General features: G+C 62.5%; 2 protein-coding genes and 1 long non-coding RNA gene across 6 annotated transcripts; 1 reads left to right on the top strand and 2 right to left on the bottom strand.

Moving 5' to 3' along the window:
• Window positions 1–963: 963 nt before the first annotated feature.
• On the bottom strand, window positions 964–10,336 carry LOC125181133 (uncharacterized). Of its 2 annotated transcripts, XR_007160179.2 has the most exons (3): window positions 8,434–10,309; window positions 3,239–3,518; window positions 964–2,961 (listed from the first exon to the last, which is right to left on the bottom strand). It is a non-coding gene; the product is annotated as an uncharacterized lncRNA (long non-coding RNA). The 2 variants fall into 2 exon arrangements; XR_007160177.2 differs by lacking the exon at window positions 964–2,961 and having other exon boundaries at window positions 3,215–3,518; window positions 8,434–10,336.
• Window positions 10,337–14,979: 4,643 nt separating this feature from the next.
• NTMT1 (N-terminal Xaa-Pro-Lys N-methyltransferase 1) lies at window positions 14,980–18,072 on the top strand. Of its 3 annotated transcripts, none has more exons than XM_066980714.1 (5): window positions 14,980–15,090; window positions 15,781–15,828; window positions 16,622–16,818; window positions 16,950–17,202; window positions 17,560–18,072. In XM_066980714.1, the coding sequence occupies exons 3-5, from the start codon at window positions 16,657–16,659 to the stop codon at window positions 17,814–17,816; spliced, it is 672 nt and encodes a 223-aa protein (XP_066836815.1). In that variant the 5' UTR covers window positions 14,980–15,090; window positions 15,781–15,828; window positions 16,622–16,656; the 3' UTR covers window positions 17,817–18,072. The 3 variants fall into 3 exon arrangements, with proteins under 3 accessions (XP_066836815.1, XP_066836816.1, XP_066836817.1); XM_066980715.1 differs by having other exon boundaries at window positions 15,051–15,069; XM_066980716.1 differs by having other exon boundaries at window positions 15,072–15,090; window positions 16,617–16,818.
• Window positions 18,073–18,851: 779 nt separating this feature from the next.
• Window positions 18,852–23,435, bottom strand: ASB6 (ankyrin repeat and SOCS box containing 6). Its single transcript, XM_013198738.3, has 6 exons — window positions 23,058–23,435; window positions 22,501–22,682; window positions 22,315–22,421; window positions 21,849–21,957; window positions 21,655–21,741; window positions 18,852–20,921 (listed from the first exon to the last, which is right to left on the bottom strand). Exons 1-6 carry the CDS (start codon window positions 23,165–23,167, stop codon window positions 20,245–20,247), a joined length of 1,272 nt encoding a protein of 423 aa, XP_013054192.2. The 5' UTR covers window positions 23,168–23,435; the 3' UTR covers window positions 18,852–20,244.
• Window positions 23,436–24,786: the final 1,351 nt, after the last annotated feature.

Raw genomic sequence — 24,786 nt, 5'->3', positions numbered from 1 at the left:
TTTTTTTTAAGCGGCCCAAATGCTGCTGGGGGTGGTGGTGGGGCAGCTTGGCCATCATGGCACACTCACAAGGTGCCTTGGCCGGATGCTGCCCGCCGGCGATGCCCGACGGGCGGAGGCTGCCGTGGGCTGATGAGACCTCAATGGGCAGAGCCAGTGGTTAAAAAAAAAAAAAAAAAGGCTGATAGTGCGAGATAAAACGGGAGAGGAAGCACAGGAAGGGAAACAACTCGCCCAAGGTCATCCCTGGGCCAGCAGCAGAACCAGGAATAAAACCCAGGTGTCCCTGGGTTGTGCTCACACCCGTGGGTGCCGCACGCTGCCGTCCCCACGCAGGGGCTGCTCGGTGCACAGCTGGTTTCCCAAAGCCTCCAGTGCCCTCTGGAGCCCCGCCGCGGGCCGTGGGGCTGCTCTGCGTGTGGAGAAGGGGAGTCCTGGAGATTTGGGGGTCTCTATTCCCCGAGAGCATCCCGTGCCACGCAGCCAGGGTCCGAGCCCTGCTGGGCGGATGGCGAACGCTGTTGGATGCTGGCTGATAAGGCAGGGTGGTTAAAAACACTGCCTTTATTTTGGAGCTTATCTCCAAATCCTAATGAAAACAGACAAAGAGGGAAGCCAGGGACATTGCAAGGGGAGGACTCGCACCCAAGCGCGATGGGGCTGGGGCTGGGAGATGCTGTGCGGGGGGATGTGGCTTGGTTTGGGGGTCCGGTCAGCTCTGGTAGAGAGATACAGCACAGGGGAAATGAGATTATAAAAAAACTTGGGGGCAAAACCAGGGAACTGGGGCAAAACTGCTGGGTCCTACAACCAGGGAGGGAGAACCAGGCTGGGATGGCTGCGATCCCCCCTTCCCAGCCCAGCAGCACCCTGAATCTGGGAATCCTCCTTGTTGTTTTTTTTTAATTAGGGGCTCCATGAGGAAGAAAAACCTTGAAACCAAGGAAACGAGGGAGACAAAAAGGAAAACGTCGGCTCCTGCGAGGCGGAGCAAGCTGGCCGCGGCACCCCGGGGTGAGGGTGGGTGCTGCCGTGCTGGGGCACAAAGGTGAGCGGTGGTGGTGCAGGAGGAGGGGGAGAAGGCGAAAGGAAGGGCAACACGGGGGGGGCAAGTGGCAGAAGATGGAGTCCTTCGCCTTGAAGGAGGGAGTGGGAACGTTTGGCAGGTCGGGATAGCTCCACGAGGGAAGTCCTGCGTGCCGAGTTGGCTTCAGCTGCAGCCTGGGCCACTTGGAGGAGACTGTTTTGGTGCAGGAGGTGCGGTGGAGGAGGCGAGCAGAGGCTTTTAGGGAAGCTGTGGAGCAGACAGCAGCTGGGGTGGGCTCAGCAAGCCCACGAGGAGCTGGTCCAAAAGTTACGGGGACAGCTCGGGATGGGGAGCACGTGCGTGCGGCCGCAGCCGTGGCCGTGCCCAGCACTGTAAATCGCGGCGCTGCAGCTCAGAGGCTCCGCCGAAGGAAATAATCCTGGCCAGGTTTGTGAATTCCCCCTGAACAAGCCCAGTTTTCCCCACCAAGCGGCAGCACCCCGCGATCTCCATCACGGCACGTGCAAAACGACGCCAGGCGACACGAAGCAGCGTTTTGGCGAGCGGCGACGGGCCGGGTGGGCAGAACCTGATCTGCCCCAGTTTTCCCCCATTTGGGCTGGCGCTGAGCGGCATCCAGCTTACGGGGGGGCACGCTGGCAGCCCCCCACCCCTCTCGCCGTGCCCCCCATCCTGTGCTGCCCCTCGCACGGCGGCTCGTCCCGCTCCACAGCCGCGTTGCGCCGGGGGGACGGCAGCGTGCTCTTTTCCTGCGCGTCCCCCCGAGGGTTTTTTCCATTACACAGGCAGAGCAAGAGCGGAGCTGCCTCGCGCGCCCGGCTCCCCCGCCTGCAACCTCTGGCACCGCTTTTCCAGCGGCACATTGTGCAAATGTAACCTTTCAGCAAGCCGCTCCTACGGCAGGAAGCCGTGGGGCCGCCGCTGCTGCCAGGAACGCAGCCGGCGCGGAGCTGGAAGGCAGCCCGTTAATCAGAGCCGGCTGACAGCGAGGCGCAGCCTGCCCAGCAGATTTCGGCTCCCTCTCCCTCGCCCGGCCGTGCCTGAGCCTCTCCCGCTCGCTGCGGCTCGGCTGCGCTTTCCTCCTGCCGTTCTGCCTCCCTTTCTTCATCCTCCTCATCCTCCTCTTCATCCTCATGGGGTGTCCGGCTGGCTTTGCTCCCTGCTCCGGGCTCCTTGCTCCCTGCCGTGTGCTGTGCGGGGTGAGACCTGCCCTCAGCGCAGGGCTTGGCGTGGCCAGGGGCTGGGGGGGTCCCAGTGGGGGCTCCGTGTGCTGTCCCCTGCAGCCACAGCACCCCCAGCACCCCCCACAAGCAATGCTTCCACCCACACCAAGGCAAAATGCAGACCAGAGCATCAAACCCATCGCCACCCGGCAGCACCATGCCCAGGACACTGATGGAAACCCATGTGTGGCTACAGGGGGGGGCTCACTGTGGGGCAGAGCCCCCATTCCTGAGCCCCCAGACACTGGGATGGGGTCTCCCAGCAGGGACACCCAGCTGGGTGCTCCCCAGCAGGCACAGCTCAACTGGACTGCCGCGTTTTGCCCTCTCCGAACAAACCAGCAGCATTTTTGGGAAGCCCCTTTCCCACCTCCAGCCCGCTGGAAAACCCAAAACTGGAGCTGTGGGCCCCGCAGGGAGCATTCGGGCTGGGGGAGGTGGCCGAGGTGACAGCCAGCAGTGTCACTTTGGGTGGAGTTTCCCCAGGCTGAAGGCAGGCTCGTGCCCTGGGAGCCCAGCACAGAGCAGAAGGGGCAGGAGCCCCGCCGGCACCGTCCCCGTGCCCTGGGCTCTTGCTCCCTGCCTGCCTTTATTTTTCGTGTCGTTTTCTTCCCGGCTTCGAAGCATTGAAGTGCTGCATTGTAGCATCTGTTTTTGTGGTATTTCCAGCCCAGCTGGAAGCAGGAGGCACTAGAAACCGAGAGATGGAAAGAAAGAAAAAAAAAAAATCAATCTGGCAAGATTTCATCTTGCTGCCGAATTCACCAAAGCCTGGGTGCTCGGAGAGCCTCACTGCCGGCGCTCGAGCCCAGCTCCTCTCCTCGTCCACCCTCTCCTAATTTCTGGGCTTTGCTCGCCCCAAAACCACCCTCTCGTTCCCCAGTTGCTTTCAGGACACAACACAAAGCACGACCCGGGTGCCGGCGTCGGGGCCGGGCGGATAACGCAGCCGCTGAATTTATTTCACCTTTTCCTCTGGTTGCGAATTGTCCGGGAGCAGATGGCGATTTTCTCAAGTGTGTCCCTTCTTCGAAGGCGCTCACTGAGACAGCGACGGCTCAAACAAATCCGAGCCCCCCTGCAAAGCCATCATTTGGTCTTCCCATCTGCCCAGCCTCTGCTTTCGGCCCGGGCTCGGCTTCAGCCAGCTCCGACGAGCGGGGCAGGATGGGGACGGGGTCGGGGTGGTGCAGCCCTGTGTTCGTCCCCTTAGTTCTGTGACACGGAGCCGTGACAGCCAGGGCAGCCTTTAGGGTACAAAAATAATAGGGTGGAAAGCATTCAGGGGTGAAAGCAGCCCGGCCTGGCCTGGAAAACCTTGGGTGCCAGGGGTATGAGGCAGCGGGTTGTTTCGGGGCCCCTCGTTCATTAATTAAATGGAGGTTGTCAGGAGATTTTAGGATCCCAGTGCTGGGTTTTGGGGTTTTGGGGCTGTGCTCGTGCAGTGCCAGCAATGGGTGAGACGAGCTCGGCCCTCACCAACAAGGTGCCCGGTTCCAAACCGGGGAGCTGCCTCTCCGAGGAGGCGCCAGGGAGTTTGCGTTCAGCCTCCCCGCCCGGGCCAGGAGCCCTGGGGGAGGAAAGGGATGCTCTTAGCGCACCCGAACCCCAAAACAGCCCCAGGAAACCTCACGTGGGGCTGCGCACGGCGGTCCCCGGGCCGGCGGCACAGCCTTCGGAGCCCCAAAACGGGCTGAGCCGGGGGAACATGCTCCTTGGGCCCCTCTGCTCCCCTTCCCAGCTGCGTTTTTCCTTCTCCCCTTGTGCCCCCCACCCCAGAGGAGGTCTGTGGGAAGGGGCCAGGACCCCCTGGCAGGGGACGTGGGGAGGGGGCCGCTGTGTAACCGGACCCCCCTGCGCGGCCCTGCGCCAGGAATGCCTGCGCCGAGGGGGGGCTGCCAGGGGCTGACAAAGGGTGAGAGGCTTTGAAATGCAGTTTCCTCTCCCCCTTCCACCTCCCCCGTGGGTTAAACAAATACCACCCCCATCCCGGCCTGGGGATGCCTCCCCGCGTCGAGCAGCCTTTTGTTCCCAGGCTTTTGTTCAGGGAAGGGGCCGGGGCACCCCCCCCCCCCCCCCCCCCCCGGCCTCCCCCAGGGACCCCCATGCGGACCGGGTCCTGAGCTGCCCGGGGTGCTGAGCAGGAGGCAGGGGGTGAGGGCTGGCTCTGTGCCTTGTCACAGGGCCTGGGGACACCCCCAGAGCCACCTCGGTGGCCGCCAGCTGCTGTCCCCCCCCCCTGCTGACGGCAGGGCCGCTTTCTGCCCGTCCCTGGAGGCAGGAGAAGGGAGCTGCTGCTCGGCCTGTCCCCGCTCCGTCCCCTCCTGATGTCACATCGCCACCAGCCTTCGGGTTTTCACCTGGGTATGGCCATCGGCCTCACACCCCCCCCCCGGAGCACCCCCAGATGGTAACGCACATCCAGCACCCATGGGACCTCAGAGGAGGGGGGGGCACTGGCTGCGTCCTGGTGGAAAAAGCCCAAACCAAAGCCTGGGGGTGCTGCGGAGACCCCCTGCCCACCGGGAACCCCTCGGGTCACTTCTTATTTCCCATCCCAAAAGCCAAGGCACGAACGCCCTGGGCAGGCATCACTTCAGGCAGTCTCCTTCTGGAGCCAGAAGCTGGGGGGGATGAAGCCTTCGGAGGGTGAAACAACCCCGATACGCCCAGGGAAACCTCCAGCCACCTTCCCTGCCCATGACGCTGTTGTGCTGCATAAAAGAAACTCCGGAATTAACCAAAAGCAAAAGGTGAGACCCGAAACGAACCCTTCGGAGGGCAGCCCCTGGACGGGAGCACTGCAGATGTTGCCTGTTCCTTCTTTGCATCAGGAATCACACGAAGGAAATAAATCTCTGTTTGTTTGTGTGTGTGTGTGTGTGTGTGCACACTGAAGCTGTGAAAGCAGCCCCGGGATGGGTGGAAACATGTTGTCCCAGCCTCAGCTCCCCCTTCCCGTCCCTGTCCCCACGGCACTGACGCTGCTCCAGCCTCTCCGGCCAGCTGCGACCAGGGGGTGAGGAGCCTCTCGGGCCACAAAACCTCCTGGATCCCCCCCACCTCTGTGATTCCCCATTACCAGGACGGGGAAGATGCCCCAGGACACCGCTCCCTAAGGGCTGGGACCCCCAGCAAAGCTCTGCTGGGGTGGGGGCTGAAGCAGGAGGGCTGGCACGGGGCAGCTGGGGGTGCTCAGCACCCTTCTGTCCCCTGAGTTTGCAGCTGGTTGCCCCCAGGGAGCAGCACTGGAGTTGCACCAAGCACCCCAGCACCTGAACACCCCAGCACCCAGCACCCAGTACCCCGGAACCCCAGCACCCCAGCACCCAGCACCCCAGCACCCAGCCCTCCGGCCGCGGCACGGCCCCGGCTGAGCGCAGCGGGGAGGCTGCGTCCCCCCGGGGGAGAGCAGCCCCGCAGCCCCAGCGCCGCGCTCGTCACCCAGACAAGAGATCAATAACTAATTTCGCTGCAGCAGCAGCGCGGGTTTTTTTCCAATAATTGTGAGCCGGCGGTTGGGAATGAGGCTCTCAGCACCGCTCCACACTAACCTGCACCCGATCAATCGCCACACCGCTGGGGCAGCAGGAAAACTCATTTTTCTCTTTTTCTTCCCTCTCGCCAGCCTCCTCCCGCTCCCTCCTGCCTACCCCCGGCTTGGTGCTGCCAGAGGGGCTTCGGACGAGCGGAGGCTGCGTCCCCTCGCCCGGTGGGGTGCGGGCTGGGGTTTTGTAGCGCTGTCCCCATGCGTGGTGGCAGCCCTGGGCTGCTCGTCCCGTGCCACCCCACAGTCCTGGAGGTTTGGTCCCATCTCCCGTGGGCCAGCACTGAGCATCGGGCTCAGCATCCCACGTGAGGATCGCAGAGGAGTGGTTTCACCTCTCCTTCGTGGAGATAAGGAGCTCCCGTTGGGTGCCCTGGCTACCGGGCTGTGGATTTAGTGGCCCGTTGGAGCCTTTACATCATGGACCTTATATTTTCAGTGACACAGGGAAAACTCTAAGATTTCGTCCTCTGTGGGGTCGGTTTGCTCTAGCTCATGAGCCCTGCTGAGTTTCTCCGCTATAATTACTTCTATTATGTCTATAACTGCACCGTGCCTCAGTTTCCCCATACGTAGCTGCAAGAGCTGGTGCTGAGAACACCCCTCCTGCTCCCCGAGCCAGCTGGGTCTGGGCCCAGGGCTGGAGCCGGGGCTGGTTCCCAGCTCACAGGGCCTGGGGTAGGGCTTGGTTTTGGGGTCCCTGCACTGATCTTCAGGGTCCCCAAATCCATGCAACCAGAAGGCGTCAGGGAGCGATGCTGCATGCAGCACCCCCTGCCCGTGTGCTTCGCTCCAGCTTGCGGACGGTGCCGCAGGGGTGCGCAGTCCCCACCCTGAGCAATGGCCCCAGCAGGCAGCCACCAGAATGCGCTCATGCCTTTCTGGTGAACCAGCTCGTGACTCCTACAATTCATATTTTCCTTAACCCTCTTTCTATGCTCTGATTTTTTTTTTTTATTTGCATCATGCCCTGGCTGTGTCGGGCTTGCAGATCTCACGCTAGCACCACCTGGCCAGCAGCTACGAATCACAAAGCATCGGCCGTGCCCGGAGCAGCCGAGGTTGCTGCTCGATAGCAGGAAGGATGGCTATCATAACGTAATTCCATGGCTATGGCTAACGTAGTCCTTGATGTGGCAAAACCCCCAGACACCAGCACCGGGGCCCTCGTCCTTTCTCCCTAATTTCAGCCCCCCTGCTCCCTGGCTCCCCAGGAGCACCCCCATGAGCTGAACACTGCCTTCCCTGCGCAGCGCCAAGCAGCGCCTGCATAATTTCAAAGTTTTATTACGTGCCTCGAAGGCACTTATTGATCAGGGTCCTCTCCAGCTGACGGAGCTTTTAGCGTGTCCTGGGCTGGCTGAAGCCTCAGCCCGTCCAGCTTACCAAGCTGTGGCTTCAGACCACCGTGGCATGGGATGCTGCTGCTGCTCCCGGCAGCGGCTCTCCGACGCACGTCCCGCCGCAGCTGGCTGCGCTTCCCCTTGGGTTTTCAGCTCCTAAACCCGAGCCCAGGCCAGCTCCCCAGGTGGGGAATCCCACGGAGAAGGATTTTCCTGGAAGGGCTTGAGGTGAGTCCGAGCTGTGTGCTTGGCACGCGGGGTGAGGGCAGCCGGGGCGCTTTCTGCCTCGCTGCGGCTCCGGGTGCTGCTCCTGCACGGCACCGGCAGCCCCCGGGGGATGCTCGAGGGGTCCCGAGAGGAGCTGGGAGCGGAGGGCGCAGCTTTCAAACTTTCTTTACCGCTGTCAGAAGCAGTGGGGCCACCATGCTGCCATCGACGGCCACTGAGCTGCCACCTAGGGCCACCACGGTGCCATCGAGGGCCACCTATCTGCTTTGGTGCGGGGCGGTGGGCGCACCCCCGGCCTCCTGGTGCCAGCACCAGGCTCCCCATGCCACTGCCACCCCCGGCGTCTCAGCACTGCTGGGACCCCCCAGAATGGGTGGGGGCTTTGCCACCCAAACCCCTTGCATGGTGCTGGGGGAGCACCGCCACGGTGACCCTGGGGGTGCCAAACCGGCCACCTGCACCCTCTCCCAGTTTTGGTGGGCTCAGGGGTCACCGTGCCCTCGTCCCAGCGTCCCCCAGCCCCGGGGCTCCCGGTGAGGGTAGGGGCATCAGGAGGGGGCTTCTGGGGGCCCCCGCTGCCCACACGGCTCCTTTAAGAAGCCCACAACCAGCTCCAGGAACGAGCTCAAGGTCACAGCAGGAAACCTGCGGACTTGGCAGCGAGGAGGAGAAGGGAGCGGGCGGAGGGAGGGAGGAGGGAAGCAGCCGGAGATAAAACCCAACTCGCCGCCAGGGAGCGGGGACGCTGCCGGGGGAGCCGCAAGGTGGGGTGCAGCGGGGTGCACAGCACGGGTCCCACCCTTGGGTGCCCAACCCCAGAACCTCAAGGCCCCTCTCCGCAGTGCCCCGTGCCCTCCCACGTGCCCGAAGCTGTCCGAGCAGAGCAAAGTCCCCTCCTGTCCCCAGAGCCACCCCGGGGCTGCCCAGCCGGAGCCGTGTCCGTGCTGCAGGGACACCCACGAGGTTTCCCAGCTCCGTGGGAGCAGAGCGGGAGGGAGGTGCTGGCCGGGAGGGTCGGATCCTGCAGCAGCCCCCAGCACTTACCTTGCCCGGATGGTTTCATTCATAAAGCAGCAGCTCCCGGAGTCCCACGGTCTCTGCCTTTGTGCCAGCCCTGGGGGATCTTTGGAGCCGTCCTCGCCGTCGAGCACAGGGACAAAAAAAGTACATCATAGAGCCCCAAAGCCCAGGAAGTTAATAACGATTATAAAAAAGCCCTCAACAGCTCATTTTTTAAACCCTTGGCACTGCAACTAACCTCACGATTTTGGGTGGCCGACTCGCCCTCCCGAAGGAGGCGCGCGCCCTCCCCACGCTCACAGCTGGGTTAGAGCATCCCGGGGGCCTGATCCTGCCCCACCACCTGCAGCACATTTACGTGCACGGGGAGCCGCTGCCTCAGCACGTCTTTGGTGGGACAAGCGTGACCAAAGCCTGGGCAGATGCCTGCTCACCCGACCCGACCCTGGAGGAGACCGGAGCCAAGCTGGGTTTTCGCAGGGGCTGGGGTGGGAGAAGTGGGCTGCAGCGCTGAGGCAGCTCCGTCTTGGCTCGCTTTGGAGATGCCCGATTTTAATTTTCATCAGCAGAATTAATCTGCGGAGCTAGTTTCCCCTCCTCCCCCTTCCCTTCCTTTCCTCCCTGGTTTAGAGGGAGAATCTGAGCGTTTCTCCGAGGAGCTCGGCACCATTAACATTCACTCCTGGCGCGAGCGAGCCGTGCTGCAGCGCCAAGCGCAGCCCTCGCTGCGGGGCCTGGCGTTGGCCAGGGGGTGAGGGACAGGGGAACCAGCCCTGACCCCCCCCAGGCACCCTCACATGGCACCATCCTCACCCCGGGAAGGGGGCTGCTTTATTTTTGTCACCGTGGTCTTTTAGGAAAATGAACGGCACAGGAGGGAGGGGAGCAGGGTGCTTCCAGCGGTGCTCAGCCCTGGCCGTGCCCAGGGGGACCCTGGCTTCAGGCTTTGCTCTGCAGCCTCCGGGCTGGCTGGGAACTTGGGTTTTTCGCCCAAATGACAGCCAAAGTGCTCTGGGGATGGGACCCAAGCTGGGGGGCCAAGAGCAGCCTCAAATCTTGCAGGAGTTGGGGTTTTACATGATGCAAATTGGTGGCCCTGGGCTGTCCCAGACTTGCATAAAGTTGTGGGCTTTTTTTTTTTTTTCTTTAATAAAGATTAATAAAGATGAATTAATTCCTTATTACTGTTATTATTACCATTACTATGATTATTACAAAGCTTCTGCCCCTTGCAATAACTCACATGATTTCCGCAACACCTGCACAACCCCAGCCCGCGGCGATACCCTCCAGCCCCAGATGCCACCTTCCCCTGCCCCCGTGTCCCCTCCACGGTGCTGTCCTGGGGGCTCCATCCTGTCCCCCTGATCCCCGTGGTCCTCTCTTGTCCCAGCTCAGCATCTCGGCGCTGTGCCCCCAGATCCACGCGCTGTGCACAGCCCAGGCTGCTCCCAGACGGGATGGGGTGAAGGATGCAGCAGCTTTGCAATCAGGGGGGGTGCTGGTGGGTAGCAGCAGCCCCTTGCAGGGAAAAAGGGACTTTTGCAACAGCCGCTGTCCTTCGGCTTTAATCGAAGCCAGGGGTGCATGCACAAACCCACCCGCAGCACCCGCCTGCTAAAACCCTTCCCTCGGTGGCAATCCAGCCCGCGCTGCCGGCTGGGGGCACGCGATCGGCTCCGAGTGGGAAGTGCAACCAAAGCAGCCCAGCCCAGGAAGGAAAAAGCAGCAAAGAAAAAAAAAAAAGAAAAAGTTAAGTTGGGATGGAAAAGAAACGTTAACTCCCCGCCCCGGATGCGGCAGCCCTCTGACCCCAGAGCTCATCCCAGCCAGGCGCGGAGGTGAGCGTGAGCCTCACGCTGTGGCGCGCCGTAGCAATAGCTGCCACGGGCGCTTTTGCCTGGATGGAAAGAGGAGGTTTTGCTTTATCGGCGTTCCTGGCTCTGTGCAGCCCTTTTTTTTTTTTTTCTTCTTTCTGGCTGTGGAAGGGAGAAAGCCTTGTGTGCCGAGCCCGTCGAAGCCCAGGCACGCTGCTCCGCAAGGGCAGGGAGGCGTTTGCCGAAACGAGACGCCGAGCGCTTTATTTTTAGTCCCGGTTTAGCAAGTATTAATTAATAAGAGTGTGCATGCTAATGCTGAAATAACACAAGCTGCAGCGCCCGAAATGAGTATTTGGGGCTTGTCTGCGCAAGGATTTATGGCCGCATGGGTTAATGGGTGCTAAAGCATTGCTCAGACTGCAGGGACGGGCTGACACGGCACGGGGCTGGGAGTCCTGCCGCCGAGGAGCCCGGTGTTGGCTGTGTGGGGTGCTCAGGGCTGTGCTGGGGCCGTGCTCTGCCTCTTCCATGCGGCACCCAAAACTGGCGGGAGGCTTTGCAAAAAGTGGTTCACTTCGGTCTGTCCCAGGTGGGGCTGTGCTGCCGTGGATCACGCCTTGCAAAAGGGTTTATCGGCAGCAAAAGACCAGCAGGGATTTTTTTTTTTTGGCACGCAAAAATCTTTAGGCTCCATCAACATTTAGGCTGTGAAGTGGTGGGGACGGGAAGGGCCAGCTCCTCGCGCACCAGCTGCTGGCCCAGCAGCGTGCAGTGACCCGAGGGCACCCGCCTCTGGTGCCACCAAGGGTGGGCATGCCCTAAACCAAGAGCAGAGCCCGAGGTCGGGTTTGTGGCCTCTTGTAGGATGCGCCGCTCTGTGACAAGGAGGGCTGGGGGCTGCTTTTGCCTGGAAACGAGCCTCTCCCATCTGCAGCTTTGCTTAAACCTTACATTTTAAACGATTCATGAGGACACCGTGGGTGGGAGGTGTGGACCTGCTCGGTGCTTGAGCTGTGGTGCCCCCACCCAACGGTGGCTTTACCCATGGAGAGCTGCAAGAGCGACCAGAAAGTCACCCGTACCTCCAGGGAAACTCCACCCCGTGGGGGCATGAGCAAAGCCGGTGCTGAAGCCTGGGGCTGCTGTTCTCGTTCCCTCTCCGGGGCAGCCAGGGGGCTCCCCTTCATCCCAGGGTGCAGTTTTGGCAGGGTACAGAGCACTGTGAGTATGCAGGGAGGTGTCACACTTGCCAGGGTACCATGATGCTGTGGTTCAATGGAGGTGTTACGGGGGGGGGATGTGCTGCATCAGGGCTCCAAAGTGGAGGAAAAACCCTGTTTTGGGGGTTTGGGTGCCCCACCAGAGCCACACATGGGGAGACTCTGGGTGCTTGGCTGCCCCCACCAAGGTTGGGAATTAGGCCAAATTATTGAGTCCCACACCCAAGCCAGCAGCGTGCCCCTGCCCCAGCGTGCTGGCAGTGGTCAACTTCATCACATACAGCACAGGGACTGGCCGGGGGGGCTGCACGAGAAGCCCTTGCCCGTGGCCTCACCAAAGCCCCAGGGGACCGAGGCGCCTTTCCGTGGGCAGCAGGGCGGCCCTGTTGTGGGCGTTGTGTTGGGGTCGGCTCCCCGAGCATCATATCCCCACAGTGCTCTGCAGCGGCTCGGCTCCTAGCATAGAATTTTAATTTGGTTAGTTGAGTTCTTTAAACAGTGTGAACTTGCTAAGTGCTTTGCATATTTTATGCTCACGAGTAACATTTATCAAACAGAAAGTACAATTAATCAAACAGGGAGCGTTTGTAACTCGGAGCAGTTTGCCTTCACCCGCGTCTCTCCCTTTGCACTGCCGCCTCTCCCTCCCCTCTGCCCTGCACCGGCCGTGCACCGGGGCCATGTCACCGTCACCGAGCTGGGACATGCGTGGTGCTCACCACGGCTCGGCCTGGGTGGCTCGCAGGGCACGGCAAGATGTGCTGATCAGACACGCTGCTGCAACCTAGGCTCACTCTCTTGCTTGCTTGCTCTTGCTCTCTCCCTCCCCGCTGCACCGGATATACATATTAAAAAGTTTTATATATGTATACATATTTTTGCGTATGCATATATATATATGTATACATATACCCATATACTTATATCTACCTATCTGGTGTGTAAACATATGTGTATGTAGGCATGGTGTATACAGTATGCTGTACATCTACATCTATGTATATGCATGTATGCACAGGTAAATATTTGTATGTATATACATACATAGTACAATTGCTCTATGTATATACACATGCACACATATACATGGTATTATACTCATAATGTTATACACACGGTCTATAGAGATAATTTATATATATACACTATATTATCTATTATCCAGTATCTAGTATATAACATATAAAGTAAATAGTATACAACGTATAGCATGTAGTACAAAGTATCTCATATATAGCTTATAATATAAAATGTATAGCATATAGTATAAAGTAAATAGTATATAGCATATAGTATACGACAGTATAAAGTAAAATATAGTATATAGTATACAGTACATAGTATATTCTATATACTATATAGTGTATAGTGTATAACATATATAGTGCATAGCATAGACTACACTTCTCATGTAACAAATGGATTTTACATACTTAGAGCTGCCGGGCACCAGGCAAACGGCAAAGGGACGATGGCCTCTGCCCCCTAGGCGAGCACACGGTGAGGGCAGGGTCACCCAAACCAGCTGCGTTTCGGCTCCAGGGGACACGGGGACAAAGCCCCGGCTGCACTGGGCAGACACCAGCACCGGGGCTGGGGGGGCTCGGAGCTGCCGGGGTTGGTGCTGGGGCACCCACATCGCCACCGGCGTGGGGAGAACCCTCAGCTGATTTATTGTGACCGCCCAGACCGAGCCATGGCACAGCTGAAGGAGCCGGGGGGCGCAGGCATGGGGCAGAGCTTGCAGGGGGTGAGCCCCGCGCCCCCCAAGTTGCTCAGAACACGAGCAGGGCACGCGGAGGGATGCGCCTTGCCCATCACCTGGAACAGCTCGCACAGCCCTGGTCACCTCTCCTCCAAATGCTGGCGCAAAATTAATTAGAATTAATTAATCAGAAAAGGGTAATAAGGGTGATCAAGCACCGGGGGGGGGGGGGGGGGGGGGTGGAAATCCCTGAACGTTGCAGCGAGGGTGATTGCCCTGAGAGGCGGCGAACGAAGGGAGCAGGAGGCAAGCGTGCGAGGGAAGAAACGGGCTGGCGATGGGGTCCGGGGGGTGTTTGCTGGCTGCTCGCGCACGGAGCCACCCAGGGACAGGACTGAAGCCGGGTGGAGGAGAAGTACTCCAGGCAGCAGGGAGCTGTGGAGCCCGCGGCCACGGGGAGGCTGAGCCGAGGCTGGGCACGGAGGCCGCCGGAGCTGCCACATTTTCACTCGGTTTTGCACAACCCGGCTGGGGGCTCGGAGCTGGGTGGCCAGCGCCTTGGGCTGGGGAGGGGATACTTGGGTTTGCTGTGAGATGGGGGGTTTTTATTAAAAAAAAAAGCGCTCCGTGCGTAGCTTTTTCTTTCTGTTGGGTAAAATCGCAAGGGCCGTTAGCCTGGCACAGCCAGAGCTGGGTGAGAAGAGCAAGCTGCTGCCTTCTGGAGCCTTCCACAGCTCAGAGAGGCGAAGCCCCCGCCGGCCCCATCGCCCCTTCTGTCCTCGGGGGTCTCCATGGCCCTCGGAGGTGTGGGGGCAGCAATTTGGGGGCAATTTCCCATCGTCCAGACCGGGTGCTGGGGCCCTGCAGTGTCCCTGGGGCTTGGGTGCTGTGTCCTGGCCCAGGCGCCTGTGGGCGCCTGGGGATGTTCGGCCCATTTCTGATCCTGCTTTTTGTTTCCGTCTCAATTTTGGGCCATGGTCTGCGTTAATGTGGGAGTAACGGGGGGGTGTCGTGGGTGGGATGGGCACGGAGGCAGGGGGGCAGTGGTGGGATGGGGTGAGGGGAGGCAAAAACGGGGGGGTTGGGGCATGATTGGGGGGGAGAAGAAGGGCTTTGTGGGGAGAGGTGACGGGACGGGGGGCAGGAGGACGGGGGCAACAGGACAAGGGGTGAGAGGACAAGGGGTGAGAGGACGAGGGGTGAGAGGATGAGGGGTGAGAGGATGAGGGGCAATGGGATGAGGGGTGACAGGACAAGGGGTGACAGGACAAGGGGTGAGAGGATGAGGGGTGACAAGATGAGGAGTGGCGGGACAAGGGACAAGGGGGCGAGGGGCGATGGGACAAGGGGTGATGGGCCAGGGGGTGACAGGCTGAGGGGTAACGGGCCGGGGGGGCGACAGGCCGGGGGACTTTAAGTGTTGTGGTGCCACCAGGACGGACTGTGTGTGGGGACAGCAGCGGGGGGCACTGCCACAGGCTGACCGCGGGGCTCTGCCGCCGTGCCGGTGCCGGTGCCGGTGCCTGCCGGGCGCAGCGGGCCCCCCCCGACGGCAGCCCTGTCCTCGGGGGGGGCGGACACCCGGGCCCGGCCCGGCCACCGGCAGCCGGTGCCCGTCGCAGCCCCGCGCTCCTACAGCGGGACAACAGCGGCACCGCGCGGCCGGGGGGGGGCACGGCGCTCCGGGACGGGACGGCACCGGGCTCACGGTGCCCCCCCCCCCCACCGTACCCCCCCCCTTGGATCCCCGCTCCCAGCCCCCCCCCCTCCATGCTCCCCCCGTACCCCCCCCACTCCGTGCCCCCCCCCCCCCCCCCGGTTGCCCGGTGCCCCCCCCCCGCCGGTAACGGAGGGAAGCCCCGCCCCCCCCCGGCGTGTGCCGTCGCGGTGACGTCACGGCGAGCGCCGCCGCCCGGTTGGTGCCCGCGGCCGCCCGGTGAGCGGGGGGGGGAGGGGGGGGGGGGGGGTCGGGGCCGCGCGGTGCTTGGGGGGGGGGCACCGGGCGGGGAGGGGAGGGGGCGAGCACCGGGGGACCGGGTACGGGGGGGGAGGGGGGTGGGGGGGGGCGGGAGGAGCTGCGGCACCGGGACCCCCACACCGGGACTGCCCCTCCAAGGAGCCCCCACACCGGGACCCCCGCATCTCACCGGGACCCCCCCCGCACACACCGGGACCACACCGAGCCCGCAGCTCGGGGGGGGGGGGCAGGTTTCCGTTGTAGGCCTCGCTGCCTCACCAGGGCCCCCCCACCCGGTTTATGTGCAGCACCGGGACCCCCCCCCAGTACCCCCCAACCGGGGTGGGGGGGGGGACACACACGGGCACCCCCAGCACCGGGGCCCCCCCCAGGCCCCCAGAGGTGAGGGTGGCAGTGCCTGCGCCACCCCCGCTGGGGAAAGGGGGGGTCCCCAGGCCCGAAACCGGGCCCCCTCCCTAACCCGCAGCCCCCCCAAAACGGGGCTGTGGGGCCAGGGGGTGCCCATAGGGTCCCCGTGGGGCTGGGGGGGGGGCTCTCACCTCAGGGCTCTCACCTCCGCCTCCTCGGGGCTGCGCTTGGTTTCACGCCCACCTACAGCACTATTTTGGGGCTAAAAACCTGCTTTTTCTTCCCCCCCCCCCCCCCCAGAGCACAGCGCAGACCGGCTCCGCGCCAAGCTGGCCCCCGAGCACTGAGGTGAGGTCCCCAGCGCCCCCCGACCCGCGCAGAGCCCCCCCACGAGCAGGTTTTGCGTCTGACTTGGGGGGGGCTGGCAGCGCGCCGACGCCACGAGCCCCGCGTGGCTCCGCGCGAAGGAGCCTGGGGGGGCTGAATTTAGCCTTTGGCCACCTCAAATCGCGCCGCTAGGTCCCCGCGGCGTTAACCGAACCGACGGTGGGGTGAATTATGGGGTGTCTTGGGGGGGATTTGCGGCTCGTAGCGCCGATTAGAGCCTGGTTTTGGTATATCGCAAATACCTTAACTCCCGGGCGCGGCCGAGATTTACGGCCCTCGGGTGGGGGCTTTGGGGAGCTTTTGGCAAACTCCCGCTGGAAGCGGAGGCGAGCGGTGGGGCTGCCCCCACCGGTTAGGTGTTGAGCTGTTAACGCTCTTAAGACGGGGATAGAGGAGGCAGGAGAGGTGAAAAGGGTGGGTCAGCCTTCAAAAAATAAAATTGGGTATTTTGGGGTATGTTGCTGAGCGGGCTTAAGGCATCCCTGCCCGGGAGGGTCTCCAAAAATACCAAGATTGAGGTCCTTGTTCCTGCTCGTTGTTCCTAGAAGTTTTTAGGGTTTGAAGTAGCCCTGTTGGGAGGGAAGGGGGTGTCAGGCACACGTCGGGATGCGCAGAGAGCTGATCCCACAGCTGTGGCACCGCCCTGGGGCTGGTGGTGGTGCTGTCCCGCTGGGGGGCTCACCCAAAGCCCTGCCTGGGTCAGGGGGGGGGGCTTCGGGCCTGACTTGTGGTTTCTCCCCTCGTGGAAGAGCAGCGAGTCCCCCGCGGGCACGTCCCCCCTCGGCCAGCATGTCGAGCGAGGTGGTGGAGGACGAGTTTGAGTTCTACTCCAAGGCGGAGAAGTACTGGAAGGACGTGCCCGCCACGGTGGACGGCATGCTGGGCGGCTACGGCCACATCTCCAGCATCGACATCAACAGCTCCAGGAAATTCCTGCAGCGGTTCCTGCGGGTGGGTAAAACGGGCAGAGGTGCTCCCAAAGCCCTCTTCTTGTCCCGGCGTGGAGCTGGGCTCTTCCCTCGGAGCTGCTCCTGCGCAGTTGCCTCTCCGGGGAGCTCAGCCCCTCGTGGTTTTCATTCCAGGACGGCCCCAACAGGACGGGGACGACCCGCGCTCTGGACTGCGGGGCGGGCATCGGCCGCATCACTAAGAGGCTGCTGCTGCCCCTCTTCAAGACGGTGGACATGGTGGATGTGACGGAGGACTTCCTCACCAAGGCCAAGAGCTACCTGGGGGAGGAGGGCAGGCGGGTGCGCAACTACTTCTGCTGCGGCCTCCAGGACTTCAGCCCCGAGCCCAACTCCTACGATGTCATCTGGATCCAGTGGGTCATCGGTGAGGGGCGCTCGGTGGCCTGTCCTCTCCCTGTCCAGCCCCACGGGCACCAGGGGGGGCTTGAGGAGAGTGGGAGGGCTGGGGTAGGGCTGGGCTTGGGACCTGCCCCATGGAGGGTGTCACACTGTAGGGTCTTCTCCCCCAAATCCTCAAGACCAGAGCAGGAGGGTGGGTGGGACAGCTGGATTGAGCCCACGGGACACAAGTTGGACACCCCCAACCTTTCCCTTGAAAACAACTCAAAAATGTGACTGCTCTGATCAGGAGGGATCCCAACACAGCCTCCCCTTCTCCTCCCCTCGTCCATCGTGCTGCCCAGGGGGTCTCACAACTGCTAACCCCCGCTCTGCCCCCCAGGACACCTCACCGACAACCACCTCTCCGACTTCCTGAAGCGCTGCCGGGCCGGGCTGCGGCCCAACGGCATCGTGGTCATCAAGGACAACATGGCTCAGGAGGGCGTGATCATGGACGATGTGGACAGCAGCGTCTGCCGGGACCTGGACGTGGTCCGCAAGATCATCCGCCGCGCCGGGCTGCACCTCCTGGCCGAGGAGCGCCAGGAGAACTTCCCCGACGAGATCTACCACGTCTACACCTTCGCCATGAGATGAGGGTGCCCGGCAGCCGGAGGAGGTCTCTCTGGGGCCAGCTCGGAGCAGCACGGGCAAGGACAGCGAGTCCTGCCGGGGCCGGGAGGGGCGAGGACCGTGCCTTCACCGCAGGGGGGTAGCCAGCGGCGAGGGCGTCGCGACTCCCCCTTCTCCAGGGCTGGTGGTGAGGACGGGGCTCTGTCTTCCAAGTTGCTGCTGGTTGTGAAAAAAAAAAAAAGAGGTGTTTGCCAAATACACGCTCCTGCTGTCGCGCTTCCGCACGTGGGCTTTGTCAGGCGCAGCGCCGTTGGTTTGCCGCCACGCTCGGGGGCTCTGCGTGCGGGTGCCTGACACCGCCGAGAGCAAGAAGGGTCCCAAGGTGCTCCCTGCTCGTGCACAGGAGCTTGGTGCGGCTGCGACAGGCCGGACGCCCCCTCCTCGCTCGGGAGCTTGCCCCTTTCCCACTCACGAACTCGCTGCTGCTCACGGAAGTGAGGGTTTAACTCAGCGACAAGCTGGGTAAGGCGAACAGGAGAAACCTCTGCCGTTTCCTTACGGCTTCTGGGGCTCTGAGGTGGGCTTTTAAACCCATCAGCAGGTCTCCCACGTACGCAGCAAAACAGAAGGTAGATGTAATCCTGGCTCCCTCACGTTCTCCAGCGTTCACGTAATGCAGACAAGGCCCTGCCTTACCTCCTGGATCACTTTTACCGGCCCCAGTGACCCCGAGGAGAGATCCAGCGAGCACCGGGTGTTAGCAGGGCACCTGCTCTGAGCTGCCCCCCCGACACCCCACGCTGCTCCCCCCCGGCTTTGAACGCTCCCAGCTCCTCCCCTGCCACATCCAGGGCATTTCTGCCAAGCCTGGCCCCTGGCCTGTGCCCGCCCAACGCTGCACTGCTCACGCTGACCCGGGGTGAGCCCAGGCACAGAACCGCTGCGGCTCGGCCCGTGCAGTTCCTCCCATCCAGCACAGATGCGAGACGAGGAGCAGGCAGGTCCCACGTGGAGCCCCTCGCCACCCCGACCCCCCTGCCGAAGAAACAAGCCCCTTGCTGCTCTTACAAAAGGCCTTGTTTAATTGCTCTTTTCCAATTCCAGACAGCGGGGGGAGGGGGAGGATTTCACGTTTTCGTTTTGTTTTTTTTTTAAACATCAGTTCCTCAAGACGCACAGCCCCGATTCCGCGGGGTGGGAGAAGGTGAAGAACAGGAGCTGCTGCCAGGAGGGCAGGGTGGGGAAACACCCCTGCGGATCCCAGCTCTGCTTGCTGTAAATACCTGCTGACGGGAGATTTCCTTCCTCTTTTGCACCTGTTCTGTGGGAAAGGCTCAGCTCCACGGCATCTTTTGGTCTTCACAAGGAAGCAGATGCCTAGGAGCTGCCAGACAGCTGTGGCAGGCTGGGACTCGGGACCTTCAGGCACAGTTCCAAAGGTCGGGGCTTCCTGGAGCAGCCTGGCGAGAAAACCCTGAGCTCTGCTGCAGTGTTTTGTTCCTGGGCAGGAGGCGCTGGAGCTCGACGTCCAGCGTGCAGTCAGGCAGGGAAAGGAGCGCGTAACGGGCCAAGGGACAGGGAGGAGCGAGGCACCGAGCAGTTAGCTGCCCGTTCCTCCTCCTTGCACACACAACACACCAAGGAACAGCCGCTCATCTGCTTGTCTCGGAGCCCAGCGCCTCCAAGACACCTTGGTGGATGTTCCCCTGTGCCGAGAGGATCGAGTGCTCTTGGCAAAAGCTCTGAGGGCGCTCAACAGCCAGGCTGCTGCTGCCAGCCCTGCTTCCCCCCGTCCCCTCCACGTTCCTGTTCTCAGAAGCCCAGGTGAGCGAGGAAAGCACCACATCAAGGCAGGACCCGCCTCCGCCTCAGCTGCCTCCCCCAACAGAGCAGGAGGCACAGAACTGGCTGCCGGCGCTCCCCTGGAGGTCTGGCTGCACTGGGCCAGACCCTCGGCACCTCTCCGTGCTCCTGCTCAGGCAGCAACTCTTCCCTCGGCACCCCGAGGCGCCTCACGGCTCTGCCACTCGTCCAAGGCACTGCTTCGCCCACCCCAAAGCCAGCAGGGCTGGAAGGAGGGGACCTGTGCAGTCACGCTGCCCCGCCGGCCCTCCACCTAACATCCCCGCAAACCTTTCTCCCCAGCGTCCACCTCCCCGATTCCCAGCGGCCCTCTCCACCCCCCCACAGCGTGCCCCGGGAGCACCCCTTGGACTCCTTCTGGTGTAAAATAAACTCAAAAATAAGCACGTTCGTTTCAGGGCCTCCACGGACGCGCGGGCAGCACCGTGCACAGAGAAGCACAGCCCTGAAACACGGCCGAGAGGCCCCCGTGGGCACGGGGAGGGCAGCGCCTCTCGCTGCGGGGAGAACCGGCGCAGGTCGGCCACCTGCTGGCTGGCCACGGGCACCATGACCGTGGAGAGGGGAGCCGGAGAGGCACCAGCCGGGCTCAGAGGTCCTCGTGCCCAACAGCAGCGTGGTCGATGAGGAGGTACCACTTCAGCCTGTCCGGAAGAGGTAGAGCCTTGATTTTAACATCTACTGGCCAAGGCTTAAGGCGCTGCCGGATAAACACCCTGCAGAGATGTTTCAGTGCCTGGGGGGTGTGCTCCAGCTGCTTCAGGGAGCAGAAGAGAGTCCTGATCTTTTCCCCATGGCACCTGCAGCTGCTGGTGTTGACCTCAAAGTTGCTGGGCAGCCGGACGGCTTGTGAGCTGGCCATCATCAGCTCCAGCAGAGTCTGACCCTTCTGGATGAGGTCTGCGTAGAAGCTGTCATCTTCGGAGACACTGAGGTGAGAGCAGAGGCACTCGAAGATGACCTGGAAGCCCGACCAGCAGGCGGGGCCGTGGAGGCAGCAGTCGTAGGCAGCGCCCGACTCGAGCAGGAAGCGCAGGAGCGGGAAGTGGTGCTTGAAGTTGCTGAGGCAGAGGTGGGTGAGGGACTCGGGGGCCGGGCACTCGCTGGGGTTGGCACCGTGGGCCAGCAGCAGCTGGGTGACGCGGAAGCAGAAGCGGTTTGTCACCCGCGCCTCCTCCACGCTGCTGCACGCCACCTCGCCCAGCAGGAAGATGACGTAGGTGAAGACGGTGTCGCCGTCTTTGGTGGTGGCCCTGACGTCTGCGCCTGGAGGGAGAAGCAGAGAACAGAGCTGGCAACGCAGAGAATACACAGATGGGTTTGTGACAGGCACCACGGGAGGCGCGGACCCCCCGGTATTTTCAGGAGGGAGGAAACCCGGCGCTTAAATGCATCACGCGCCCACCACGCGACAGCTGCACCCACTGGGGAGCTGAAAACGAGAGTAAGAGCACAGCCACGCTGCTGCTGCTGCTGCTGCTGCCTGGTGGGAAAGGATTTCAAACTAGAGCACCAGTCCCTGCAGAACACCCTGAGCCTCTGGTCTCTGTCGCCCAGCACCAAACCCTCCTCCCTTCTTGCAGGGACGGGCCCAGGAGAACACAGAATTACCACAGAGCCTCCCCGCTGCCTGCCCCAGCAGCGCCACCAGGACAAGCCCATTGCCTCCCCATTACGAAAAGCCCGGCACGTGCTCCACGAGGAGCCACGCTGCAGGCCGCGATTTCTGAGAAAGACATTTTTCTCTTTATCCTATTCCATTTCCTGCCAGAACCAAGAAGCAGACAGCACGGTTTCTGTATTTGATACGTTTGCCTGGGAAGCATCCTTTGGAAAAAACGCAGCTAGAGAGACCAGGACAGCGCTAACCCTGCCTCCACCAGGCTTTCCTCTTGCTAAACCAGGAACGTAAAAGAGCTGGGAGGGCAGCATCCGGTGCTGTACAAAGAATCAGCCTGGCTGGAGGGGTTTTTGTGTGCAGAGTGGAGTTTGTCCTCACCTCCTTCCAGCAGGAGACGGATGCTCTCGGTGTTGTGGATCTGGACGCCGTCGCTGCTGGCCAGGGCGTGCAGCAACGCCGTCTTTCCTGCGGTGGGAGAAGATACTCGGATGAAAACAGAGCTCCACCTAGAAACGCTCACCCCAGAAGCAGCTCCCTGCTCTCTGCAGGAGCACCTGGAGGGGCACACCGACCGTTTTTGTCGGCTGCGTTGACGTCGGCCCCCAGCTGAAGCAGCCTCTGGAGGCATGACAGCCGCTCGGGCTCCTCGCTGGCCAGATCAAGGGGACTGCTCTCATGGATCTGCGCAGGTCGAGAGGAAAAAAACACAAGCATTAACGCCTATTTGTGAGCTCCTCTGGGAAATCCCTGCTGGGGCTTCATCAGGGCCAACATCAGAGCATAGATTTCACCCCATCCCCCCAGAACCAAGAGCGACAGCCCCTCCACAGCGTCTCTACGTTCACAGCTGGGTTAAACCAGCCTCCTCCCACCCACCATTCCACAGCAGGGACGGGTTTGTTTGGCCACAGGCAGCAATCAGGAGGCCACCAACAGCAGGTGACGCACCGGGGGGCCCTGGGAGAGGGGAGCAGGGGGGGCTGTCCCCACACAATCCCTCGCAAAGGGTTAGCCATGCCCAGGCAGCCAGGTCCGTACCCGGTCTCTGCGGTTGATGTCCGCCCCGTGGCGCACCAGCAGCTCCACCATATCCGGCTGGTTGCGGAGCACCGCGATGTGCAGCGGGGTGTAGTAGGTAACGGGGTCTGGGGGCAAGAACACACGGTGTTTTTGGAGAAGGGAGAAGGGAGCAGCCCCGCACAGCCCCCTTCCCACCAGCCGTACCTTCAAAGCTGAGGTCGGCGCCGAACTCCAGGAGGATTTCTGCGGCGGCGACGAGCCCCAGCTCGGTGACCTTCAGCAGGGCATAGCTCACGCCTTCCTGGTAGAACGGGGAGTGGGTCTCCCTCTCCAAAACTCGCCTCACAGCCGAGAGCTGGCTCCTGTCACTGCCCAGGCAGGCACGGCTGGGGACGCACAGAGAGAGACAGTTACTCAGGTGAATGTCATGCATTTCAGATGGGTTTGCAGAGGTCAAAGCAGCACCGAAGAGAAAGAAAAAGCCCCAGTCTCTCCTCTTGTCCTGCTATGGGGTTAAGCAGCAGCACGGGGGGGCACAGCTGAACCCCAGTGCAGCTTTTATTGACACAGGCAGGCTCCTGGGGAGCGCACACAGCCCCGTGCCTGCTCTGCTCCAACCCCACGCTCCCAAAGGTCCCCGGGACCGGCAGCTCCCCGGGACAGGGCTTGTTCCCAGCGCCAACGCTGCAGGCTGAGCTCCAGCTGCCCCCTCCTGAGCACCGGGCAGGCACCAAGCTCCACTTCCAGCCCCATCCCGTTACCTCTCAAGCGCGCTCTGCCTCGCGTCCTGCAGCGCCAGCAGCCCCAAGATCTCGTCCACCAGGGGCTGGTACTCGAAGATGATCCTGCGGAAGCCATGCAGGAAGGGCATGGTGCTCCCGCCCAGGGGCCCCCCGCATGGCAGTGCCGCCTTGTCCCACGCAGGACCGCGGCGGGCAGACGCCGGCAGGGCCCGAATTCCACAGGATCGCCCCTATTTTAAAACAAACGCGGCTTTTGAGCAATTCGGCAGTTAAAAAAATAAATAAATAAAAAGCCTCCTGACGTACTTGTAAAAGGCCACAAAGGGCAGCGCAGAGCCCCCCCCACCCACTGCCCTTATCTCCTGCGGGCAGAGCGGGGCAGAGCCGGGCCCCACCCGCACAGGGCAGGGCCCCACAGCCCCCAGGCCCCGAAGTACCGGGGCCCTGCAGGCCCCTCACCGGCAGGGCGAGCCCCCAGACCCCCCCCAAACCCCGGGGCGGCGCCCGGGAGCCAGCACCGAGACGGCCCCAGAGGCTCCCAACCGCCCCCGAGGCCCGCGGGGGTCCCCGAAGACCCCGGGGGGGGTGTCCCGGTGCCGCAGCCCCCCCTGCCCCCCCACCTGCCGCCACCGCCGCCGCCCGGAGCGGAAGCGGAAGCCGCCGGCTGGGCCGGAGGGGGCGTGGCCTCTGGGGGCGTGGCCTCACGGGAGAGGGCGTGGATTGGGTGGGGGCTAAAGGGGGCGTGGATAAAGGGGGCGTGGTTAAAGGGGGCGTGGTTAAAGGGGGCGTGGTTAAAGGGGGCGTGGTTAAAGGGGGCGTGGTTAAAGGGGGCGTGGTTAAAGGGGGCGTGGTTAAAGGGGGCGTGGTTAAAGGGGGCGTGGTTAAAGGGGGCGTGGTCTCTCTCGCGCGGCCACCAGGGGGCAGCAGAGGCCGGGAGCGGGCGCGGGGCGGGGGCGCGCGCGGCAGGTGGGGGGGGGGGGGGGGAGGAGAGCGGCGGCGGGGGCGCGCGCGGAGGGGGGGGGGGTGCGCGGGCCCGGGAACGCCCAGCCGGGCACGCACACGGCCCACCGAAGGTGCACGCGCACCCCCGTGCACGCGCGCACAGTGCACGTGCACACCAGCGCACAGCCAGCCATGCGCGCGCACACGGTGCACACGCAACCCCCCCAGCCGTGCACGCGCCCAGCGCACGCTCACCCCGGCGCATGCACGTGGGGTACACGCGCACCCCGTGCACACCCATCCCTGCACACTCACGCACTCACCCCGTGCACACCCATCCACGCCCACGCACACCCACCAGGTGCCCGCCCCAGGTGTGCACCAGCCGCGTGCAGACCCCTGGAGCCCCCGGCGTGCCCCCAGGCGCTCACACCCAGGCCTTGCACACCCACACCCGCACACACACCCACACACACACCCACACACACACCCACACACACCCACACACACGCAGCAGGCAGTGTGGCCGTGCAGCCCCATGCCCGACCACCTCGGTCCCCCACAGAGCACCCAAGGGTGCGGGTGCCCCCCCCGCCACTATTATTATTATTATTATTATTATTATTATTATTATTATTATTATTCCGGTGGAATTCCCAGATGCATGGAGCTCCAGAGAGCCGGCACTAACCGAAGCCGCCTCGGATTTCCTATTTACTTTTGTTTTATTTTGCTTTATTTTGGGGGTTTGTTTTATTCTGGTGGAGCGCTTCCAGACTGCGGCGTGAGGCAGAGGGGGCAAGGA

Source organism: Anser cygnoides, chromosome 20 (genome assembly GCF_040182565.1).
Source record: "Anser cygnoides isolate HZ-2024a breed goose chromosome 20, Taihu_goose_T2T_genome, whole genome shotgun sequence".
Classification (NCBI taxonomy): Eukaryota; Metazoa; Chordata; class Aves; order Anseriformes; family Anatidae; genus Anser; species Anser cygnoides.
The sequence above is the reverse complement of the archived record's forward strand: the minus strand, read 5'-3'. Positions and strand labels throughout refer to the sequence as shown.